The sequence below is a fragment of the Syngnathoides biaculeatus genome, chromosome 15, assembly GCF_019802595.1.
Source record: "Syngnathoides biaculeatus isolate LvHL_M chromosome 15, ASM1980259v1, whole genome shotgun sequence".
Taxonomy (NCBI): domain Eukaryota; kingdom Metazoa; phylum Chordata; class Actinopteri; order Syngnathiformes; family Syngnathidae; genus Syngnathoides; species Syngnathoides biaculeatus.
Window position 1 is genome coordinate 2383588 of NC_084654.1, and position 10394 is coordinate 2393981.

The window sequence follows — 10394 nt, forward strand, 5'->3', positions numbered from 1 at the left end:
ATTGTAGGTTCCATAACAGGTCGGGGACGGCAATCCTCAATTGCGTTCAATATTTACAATCAAAACTCTAAATGTGTGTGGAGGAAGCCGACAGTCCCGAGTCCTGACTTTGTGAATTATGACATGAGACAGAATATAATCAGAATCAGAATGAAGACACATCTTCATTCAGCAAAAGGAAAAGACCGTCAATAAAAGCAAACAGATCTTGCCCTATGTTTTTTTTTTTTAATAAAATTGGGTTCCCAGATGGCAAGAGGTATTTCCCAAGGCGAGCCATTTTTGGGGATATCCCAGGTTCACCAACTTTCAGGAACACTCAGCAAACATCAGCAAATATCTGGGAGTGCTTCTTCCTCTTCATTGTCGTCATGTGTGACCACACGAGATTTAGAGATAAGTGTAGAAACAGAACCTTTGTGTGTGTTGTTCTATTTTGACCTAGGCGCAAACCACACACAATACAACCAAAACTGTGTGACCAGGGTGTCATAATATACACACTAATTTTCTCAGCTATGCAGCTCTCTTATAGGACACTATTGTTATATATGTTTACCCTTACTTTTTCTTGATAGCTATTTTATCCATTCTTTTAAAAAGTTCATTGCTAACGTGAGTTAAATAACGTCCAAGAAACTACAATTGGCAATATGTCAAATGGCCGCTGGCAAAAATAATTAATAAAACAAAATGTGGGTTTCCTTTGAACATCACTGAGTTAGTTTGTTTCCCTCTCCCACTAATAAAGCTTGACACCCTCTTTCCGGAAAATGAAATGCATAGTTTCTCCTCGCTGGTCCTAATTAAGTGGTCAATAAACCCATGAATGCAAAATTCATAGGAAAAAAATGAGGAAAATCTTAATATTGTAGAAGTAGTAAGTAGTTTGCTTTAATTTTTGTTATTGGCAAAATATAAATGAGGTTTTAAATCAAGATCCATCCATTTGATGTACCGCTTATCTTTACTGCGGTCACGGGCATGCTGGAGACTATCCCACCTGACTCTTGAGTCCCCCAGGACTCTCCATACATGATGGGCGTGTGTAAATTGTTGACACACTATTTGGTCATGCCTCCTGTCCCTGTCTGTAGGTAACCCTAACCCTAAAAAGAATTATTAGTTAAATTTGAGGTATAAACTGGGTCCAGAGCAACATGATGTTTCAAAAGATTATTTTATTGTTATACTGCCAGGATTTAACATACATGACTGTTTTGTTTTCTTAGAATACAAGCACTACCTTTAATGTATATTTTTTGTAATAACTGTATCATTCTATAAGTCCTAATGCTCCCCAAAAAGAGCATTAAACAGCTACAGCTCATTCAGAATGCTGCAGCTCCGGTTGTGACCAGAACAAAGCAATCAGCGCATTTAACTCCAATTCTAAAGTCTTTACACTGGCTTCCAGTCAGTTTTAGAATAGATTTTAAAGTTATGCAACTGGTCTATAAATCACTAAATGGTTTATGTTGTATACCTTAAGAAATGCAAATGGTATAAAACGCAGTAGGGCTCTGAGATCGACAGACTCAGGTCTAATAATGGAGTGCAGAGTCCAAAGCAAATATAGTAATGCAGTATTTAGCTATTATCCTGCAAAAAAATAATAAATTACCAACAGAGATGGTGTCAGCCTCAAGTATAAATGTTTTCAAATCCAGACTAAAAACTTTTTTTTCATGCATTTTCAAGTACTTCACTTTTCAGTTATATTTCTTGGATGAAAAGCTGTTTCAATTCTACTTTTTTCAATCTTTTTATTCATGTATAACAATGCTTTTAATCATGTATAGTGCATTTCATATCTTGGATACCTAAATACACATATACAGTGAAGAAAATAAGTATTTGAACACCCTGCTATATTGCAAGTTCTCCCACTTTGAAATCATGAAGGGGTCTGAAATTTTCACCGTAGATGCATGTCCACTGTAAGAGAGATAATCGAAAAAGAAAAATCCAGAAATCACAATGTATGATTTTTTTGAACGATTTGTGTGATACAGCTGAAAATTAGTATTTGAACACCTGTCTATCAGCTAGAATTCTTCTCCTCAAAGACAAGTTAGTCTGCCTTTAAAAGTCCACCTTCACTCCTTGTATTATCCTGATTCAGACGCACCTGTGTGAGGTCGTTAGCTGCATAAAGACACCTGTCCACCCCATACAATCAGTAAGACTCAAACTTGTAACGAGGCCAAGACCAAAGAGCTGTTCAAAGACACCAGAGACAAAATTGTACAACTCCACATGGCTGGAAAGGGCTACGGAGAAATTGCCAAGCAGCTTGGTGAAAAAGGGTCCACTGTTGGAGCAATCATCACGACAGGACTTCGTCAATGACCTGAAAAAAGCTGGGACCACCATTTCCAAGGTGACTGTTGGGAATACACTAAGACGTCATGGTTTGAAATCATGCATGGGATGGAAGGTTCACCTGCACCAGCACCTCAAGGCCCATCTTGAGTTTACCAATGACCATTTGGATGATACAGAGGAGTCATAGGAGAAAGTTTTGTGATCAGTTGAGACCGAAATTGAACTATTTGGTCATAATTCAACTAACAGTGTTGTGATCAGTTGAGACCGAAATTGAACTATTTGGTCATAATTCAACTAACAGTGTTTGGAGGAAGACGGATAATGAGTTCCATCCCATGGGGGTGGTAGCATCATGCTTTCGGGGAGTTTTTCTGCACAAGGAACAGGACGACTGCACTGTATTAAGGAGAGGATGACCGTGGCCTTGTATTGTGAGATTTTGGGGAACAACCGCTTTCCCTCAGTCAGTGCATTGAAGATGCGTCGTGGGGGTCTTTCAACAAGCCAGGAAAACCAAGCAGTGGATCCGGAAGAAGCATATCAAGGTTCTGGCGTGGCCTAGCCACTCTCCAGAACTAAACCCAATGGAAAATCTATGGAGGGAGCAAACTCCATGTCTACCAGTCTAACCTTGTCTGTCATTTACTGCAAACAGGAAGGGGCTCAGTGTGGATCTCTGATACAGTCCCACCTCAACCTTAAATTCTTCTGAAATATCTACGGCACATCTCACTGCTGTTTTGCGGCCCTCATACATGTCCTGGACTATTCTAACATATTTCTCCGCCACACCAGACTTGCCCATGCAGTACCACAGTTCCCCTCTTGGTACTCTGTCATGGGCTTTCTCTAGATCGACAAAGACACAATGTACTGTAGCTCCTTCTGACCTACTCAGTACTTTTCCACGAGCATCCTCAAGGCAAATAATACAACTGTGGTACTCTTTCTACGCATGAAACCATACTGTTGCTCGCAGATACTTCTGTCCTGAGTCTAGCCTCAGCTACTCTTTCCCATAATTTCATTGTGTGGCTCATCATCTTTATTCCTCTGGAGTTTGCACAGTTCTAAATATCGCCTTTGTTCTTGAAAATAGGAACTAGCACTCTCCCACAAGTATTCTATTGAATAAGTTGGTCAAAAAGTTCAGTCACCTCTCCAAATTGCTTCCATACCTCCACTGGTATGTCATCAGGACCAACGGTCTTTCCATTTTTCATTCTGTTCAGTGCCTTCGAGCTTCTCCTTTACTGATCAATGCCACTTCCCGGTCATTCATTCATGCCTCTTCTACTCTACCTTCACTTCCATTTTTGTCATTACCTTCTCAAAGTATTCTTTCCATCTATTTAGCACACTACTGGCACCAGTCAACACATTTCCATCTCTATCCTTAATCACCCTTACCTGCTGCACATCCTTCCCATCTCTAGCCCTCTGTCTGGCCAACCTGTTGAGATCCTTTTCTCCTTCTTTCATGTCCAACCTGGTGTACATGTTTTTATATGCCTCCTGTTTAGCCTTTGCCACGTCTACCTTTGCCCTACGTCGCATCTCGATGTACTCATTTCGCCACTCCTCAGTCCTCTCACTGTCCCACTTCTTCGCTAATCTCTTGAATGACTCCCTGTATTTTGGGGTTCCACCACCAAGTCTCCGTCTCCCCTTTCCTACCAGAAGACACACCAAGTACTCTCCTGCCTGTCTATCTGATTACCTTGGCTGTCGTAGTCCAGTCTTCCGGGAGCTTCTGCTGTCCATCCAGAGCCTGTCTCACCTCTTTCCGAAAGGCCGCACAACATTCTTCCTTTATCAGCTTCCACCACATGCTTCTCTGCTCTACTTTTGTCTTCTTAATCTTCCTAACCACCACCAGAGTCATCCTACACACCACCATCCTATGCTGTCGAGCGGCACTCTCCCCCACCACTACCTTATAATCGGTAATTTCCTTCAGATTACACCGTCTGCACAAAATCAATTCCACCTGCATGCTTCTACCTCCGCTCTAGTAGGTCACTCTATGTTCCTGTCTCTTCTGGAAATAAGTGTTCACCAGTGCCAATTCCATCCTTTTTACAAAGTCCACCACCATCTGTCCTTCAACGTTCCTTTGCTGAATTCCATATTCCATCCATCACTTCTTCATCGCCCCTGTTTCCTTCGCCAACATATCCATTGAAATCTGCACCAATCACAACTCTCTCTGTCTGGGATGCTCAGGACTACTTCATCTAGTTCCTTCCAGAATGTCTCTTTCAAGTCGAGGTCACATCCTACCTGTGGGGCATAGCCGCTAATCACATTGTACAAAATACCCTCAATTTCAAATTTCATCTTCATCACTCGATCTGATACTCTTTTCACCTCCAAGACATTCTTAGCCAGCTCTTCTTTTAAAATAACCCCTACTCAATTTCTCTTCGCATCTACTCCATGATAAAATAATTTAATCCCTGCACTTAAACTTCTCGTCTTTCTCCCATTCCACTTGCTCTCTTGGATGTACAATAACTCAACCTTTCTCCTAATCATCATATCAACTAACTCCTGAGCTTTTCCTGTCATAGTCCCAACAGAGCGTTCAATTGCAAACAAAGGCTACTGTACAAAATATTAACATTGGTTTTCACAGGTGTTCAAATACTTATTTGCAGCTGTATCACACAGATAAATTGTTAAAAAGAATCATACATTGTGATTTCTGGATTTTTCCTTTGAGATTATCTCTCTCACAGTTGACATGCACCTAAAATGAAAATGTCAGAGCCCTGCATGTTTTCTAGGTGGGAGAACCTGCAATATAGCAGGGTGTTCAAATACTTGTTTTCTTCACTGTATGTATACATAAACGCGCTATACAAATAAATCTGCTTTGCTAAAATGTTGCCATGTTAATCAGGCTTATGTTGGATCAGACATTGGGGAGCTGTCCTTTGGCTCACCAATCAACGCTTCGGCTCTCCTTATCATCCTACTGCTCCAAGTCATCGAGAGTCATACTACGGTTAGAAAGTGCTATACTTAAAAAGCAATATTTCACTGTGTTCACGCATACATCCTGAATTAATTACTGACTTCCCTGAAAGCAACAAAGATCAAATTGTGGTCTTTATGAACTTTTCTCATTTTGCATCTCATCTTCTGGATTGTTTTGCAGACGTGGATTCATGTTTTTGTGTTGGTGCTCAGTGGGGGATCATACTTTGGCTTTGTGCTGATCTTCAGCATTTCCTGTCTGAACTGCAGCCCCCCGACCAACCCTCTGGGTGTTGAAATGTTGCAAATGTCCCAGCCTCTCTTTTACATTGTGTGTACTCTCACTACTGTAACAGCGCTGATGCCCAGGTATATAAACACACATCACACACCTTTTTTTTTTCTCACCTTTAACAAGCTTTTGTCCTGTAATATATACCTGTAGTTAATGGCAGCACAGTGGAAAAGGGTAATGTGGGTCCCCCTTTTCATGGGGTCACCACCTGTGGGAGGGGTCATAGCGATTGGGTGCAGTGTGAGCTGGCCATTGTCCAAAGGCAGGGACCTTGGCGATCCAGTCCTCAGCTAGCTGTCTCTAGGGACGTGGAATGTCAGCTCTCTGGCAGCGAGGGAGCCCGAGCTGGTCTGTGAGGTTGAGAAGTTCTGACTCGATATAGTCAGGCTCTTATCCTCACATGGCTTGGGCTCTGGAACTAGTCCTCTTGAGGGAGGTTGGACTCTTCCACTCTGGAGTTGGAGAGGTACCAAGCAAGTATACGTAATGCATCTCGGCTCGGTGCCTGTATGGTGGGGTTCACCCCGGTGGACAAGAGAGTAGCCTCCCTTAGCCTCCGGGTGGGGGAACGGGTCCTGACTGTTGACAGTTCACAGTACCCACCCTTTTGGAGACCTCAGAGAGTGCACTGGAGAGTGCGCCCACTGGGGACTTCATTGTTCTGTTGGCGGATTTCAATGCTCACATGGGCTATGACAGTGCAACCTGGAAGGTCATGATTGGGAAGAACGCGCCCCTCCCCGATCAGAAGCCGAGAAGTTACTGTTCTGTTACTGGACTTCTGTGGTCATCACGGGTGCTCCATAACATGGACCACGGTCAAGCATAATGGTTTCCCCATGTGGACTCGGCACCAGGCCACCCTCGGTCGCAGTTCATTGATTGACTTTGTGGTTGTGTCATCGGACTTGCGACCACATGTCTCAGACACTCGGGTGAAGAGAGAGGCCGAGCTGTCAACTGATCTGGTGATGAGTTGGCTCCAATGGTGGGGAAAGTTGCCGGTCTGACGTGGCAGACCCAAAAGTATTGTGAGGGGCTGCTGGAAACGTCTGGCAGAATTCCCCATTGGAGTTTCAACCCCCACCTCCGAAAGAACTTTGCTCATGTTCCTGGGGATGCAGGAGACATTGAGTTCATGTGGACTATGTTCCGCACCTCCATTGCTAAGGTGGGAACGCCCTGGGATTAACCCCAGAAGTGCTCGATGAAGTGGCTGTTGAAAGGGAAGTCTGGGCATCCCTTTTAAACCTACTGGCCCCGCGACCTGACCTGGATATGGGGTAAAAGATGGATGGATGGATGCTTTCTGCCACTTTTTGCAATTTTATGAAATAAACTACATGTCCCACAATGCCTCTTGAGTTAAAAATTAGAACTCCTTTTTACAGTCTTTGTTTTTGTAGGCATTGGGCAGTCAACATGGCAATCATTCTACGTAGCATTTTTATTGGTCGTGATGTTAATTGACCTCCCCAAAAAATGATCAGAGTAAATGTCAGCCCTTACTTGGACCTACACGGTTCATGCCAGCAATACTAACATTGTCCCTCTTTTTGGCTCTGCTTCCACTGTAGGGTTGTGTTCCGGGCACTTCACAACACCATGCACTTATCTGCTCTGATGCTAACATCGTACAGGGAAAAGGCAGAATCAGAGAAGTACCATAGAAGAAGACAGCACAAGACCTTAAATGTCTCTATGGCTAGCAGGCAGCCAGACTGTGCTGACAACTCTGCTTAGATCATAAAAACTTTTAATCTGCATTTTTCCAGTTTGCTGTTGTCATTTGCTTCCCTTGTTGCCCTCAAGACTCATGAAGTGTTTTCCTTTTTGAACATCAGTGTTTGATTTCCTCCAAACCATTACGGCCCATTAAGTGGCAATTAGCACACAGATATTTGATAAAGTTTGATTCAACCCTTGTGCTGTATCAGTGTAAACACAAAGCTAAAGAACAAAAAACCTAATCATTGGCTAAAGAGCTAAGTAGTGTTTTTTGATCACCTACAGTAAAATGTAAGAGTACTGCCTCTATGACTTGTACAAAAAATGATGTATCACATATCAAGACTGTATCAAACAATTTTCTTCATGAATGAACCTCATTAAAATTCCAAACTAATTTTAGATGACATGCAGGCATCAGATATATTTAGGGTTGGGAGATATATGATCATGATTGAAGATTGTGATAAATTTAATAATAAAAATAATAAATAAATAATGGTAATAATAATAATACAATAAATGATGTATCACATATCAAGACTGTATCAAACAATTTTCTTCATGAATGAACCTCATTAAAATTCCAAACTAATTTTAGATGACATGCAGGCATCAGATATATTTAGGGTTGGGAGATATATGATCATGATTGAAGATTGTGATAAATTTAATAATAAAAATAATAAATAAATAATGGTAATAATAATAAATTTAATTCAACCTCAATTCAACTCTGCGTATTTCCTCGATCTAGCATGGCGGAAATGTGTGTGACAACAGCCGATCTGTTTTATTATGATGCACATTTTGAAAGTAGTAAAAAAAAAAAAAAATGTGATGCTTGCATTTGCAGCACTTTGGAGGTTATTCATTGACCTTTAGCAGGTGATAGTGAAAACTATATTTGTCTCGTTTTGGTCACCATGTTTTTTATTTATATTTGTAAATTTTAGAAAATGTGATGTCAATCTAGCAATCTCTGTACTTTAGAATGGTCATGACATGAATGAAATAATAGTGTTTTTACTATTTCACTCCAAAACAAAAAGTTCACAACAGGAAGTGAAATTTCAGAGAAAGTTTAATTAAATCTACAGGGGAAGTTGGGGAAACAATGCAAAGGGACTTTACTGCAAAACTATGCAGATAAACATTTGTAAATAAACCTGAAGTCATGATTAAAATAGAGATAAAGAGAATATGAGATTATGAGAATAAGTCATAAAGAGAAGTTGTATATCCCGTCGTAGATGACGTATGTTGTAGATGTACAATTGCACTGTGAGGTTTACCTGTTACATCTAAGGGGGTTGGGATCCTTAAAAACAGAGGGTTCGCCGTCAGTTTGAGCCTGGGACGTCGCAAGGTGGCATATAAAAAAAAACGAATAGGATAGGCTAATTTGTTGCGCGATGGGAATTCGGTTGGGTTTAGTTGAAGAGGAGTGACCACTAAATTAAATAAATAATCATGGATGGTAAACTTTATCATGAATGTGCTGAATATAATCCAACTAAATATGAAATGTACATTGAAATTGAGCGGCAAATGATGCCTAATGGTGACAAAAAGAAACAAGATAAAGAAAGGAAGCGCGCATTAAAATAATGGCAAAAGCACAATTTGGGTCAAATTAATGATTGGGACAATCTGACGATGAAGTTATAGGAAATTGACAGAGACTATGTAAATATAACATAAATATAAATGTAAAAGACTATGAAAGATGTAAGAGACAGATTAGATAAGGGCTCATGGAACTCAAAAGAGGTGAACAGAGAAAGGGCACTGCACAGACGTTGGAACGGGACCAGGAAACTACCCGGTTCTGGTAAAGTGGTATGTGACGTTGAGAGCATCATGGAGCCCAAGAGGAAGAGAAGATGGGGCTGAGAAAAGTTCTATTTAATATGTGGATGCGAGTGAAGGACTGCAAAAATGAGGAAGAAGGCACGTCGAACACGCTCACGCGCCCTGAATCACACGTAAGTACACTAGACACACAGGAAACGAGAGGCGGGTAAGGGGGGTTGGTGAAAACGGTCTTGTTGATTTGACACGAAGTGTCCTCTCAGAGGCGGAAATAACACGGTGACTATTATATATTATATTATGGCAGCACGGTGTTTCAGCAGTTAAAGCGTTGGCCTCAGTTCTGAGGCCGCGGGTTCAATCCCAGACCGGCTATGTGGAGTTTGCATGTTCTCCCCGTGCTTGCGTGGGTTTCCTCTGGGCACTGCGGTTTCCTCCCACATCCCAAAAACACGCAACATTAGTTGGACACTCAAAATTGCCCCAAGGTGTGATTGTGAGTGCGCCTGTTTGTCGCTATGTGCCCTGCAATTGGCTGGCAACCAGTTCACGATGTACCTGCCTCCTGCCCAATGACAGCTGGGATTGGCTCCAGCACACCCCGCGACCCTGTGAGGATAAGCGGTAAAGAAAATGGATGGATATTATATTACATTATTATATAACAAGCAAACAAACCCCTACAATGTTAAAACCTCTTCTTTTTTTTCTCATGCTTTTTAGAATATGTCGACTTTTTGATCATATTACTTGCACTGTATGCGGTTTTAATTGCTTTTTTTTAAAATATTGTTTTCATCCCGTTTTAAATGTTTATCACTTTGTTTTCAAATGCCTTTAATCATGTAAAGTTACCTCGTTATGAAATGCGCTGTACAAATAAATTTGCTTTGCTTTGCTTTACAATGACCCCTATGTTAGAGGGTCCAATATACAAGCCGTTTGATCTTAAAGATGTTGATTGTCTTGCTCACGTGTCTCGTCTCTCTTCTGGTAGTAATGCATGGCTGTCGAGTTTTGTGGAACCTTAACAGGGGTATACACTCTGCATGGGAGGCTGGAGACAAGCAGCATCTAGGTCATGTACTAGTATTGGACAACGAGAAATCGAGACAACTGCAGGCACACTTAACGTACCCAATGGAACCATATTGAGAGCACACTTTGAACATGTGGCAGCAGTTGTCAGAGAGAGGTTCTCCTCTCCTGTTACTGCTGCAGCCACTTATTTCCCTTATGTTAA

The 10394-nt window shown here is 41.4% G+C and overlaps 2 protein-coding genes across 28 annotated transcripts in view; both read left to right on the forward strand.

The window, feature by feature from the left end:
- The window catches only part of atp10d (ATPase phospholipid transporting 10D), a 116710-nt gene extending 109328 nt beyond the window's left edge, over window positions 1-7382 (forward strand). For 8 of the 13 annotated variants that reach the window (XM_061844174.1, XM_061844180.1, XM_061844173.1 and 5 more), the window contains 3 exons: window positions 5237-5341; window positions 5495-5682; window positions 7186-7382. In XM_061844174.1, coding sequence (XP_061700158.1) covers window positions 5237-5341; window positions 5495-5682; window positions 7186-7351 — 459 coding nt within the window. In that variant the 3' untranslated portion in view covers window positions 7352-7382. The remainder of the gene's footprint in view (window positions 1-5236; window positions 5342-5494; window positions 5683-7185) is intronic. The other 5 variants (XR_009798483.1, XR_009798484.1, XR_009798485.1 and 2 more) reach the window with 2 other exon arrangements.
- A 781-nt stretch (window positions 7383-8163) lies between these two features.
- dapp1 (dual adaptor of phosphotyrosine and 3-phosphoinositides) overlaps window positions 8164-10394 on the forward strand; it is a 63181-nt gene continuing 60950 nt past the window's right edge. For 10 of the 15 annotated variants that reach the window (XR_009798487.1, XM_061844194.1, XM_061844198.1 and 7 more), the window contains exon 1: window positions 8164-9324. The gene's annotated coding sequence lies outside the window, so the exon portion shown is untranslated. Of the gene's footprint in view, window positions 9325-9360; window positions 9431-10394 lie in introns of those variants that run through there. The other 5 variants (XM_061844190.1, XM_061844192.1, XM_061844191.1 and 2 more) reach the window with 3 other exon arrangements.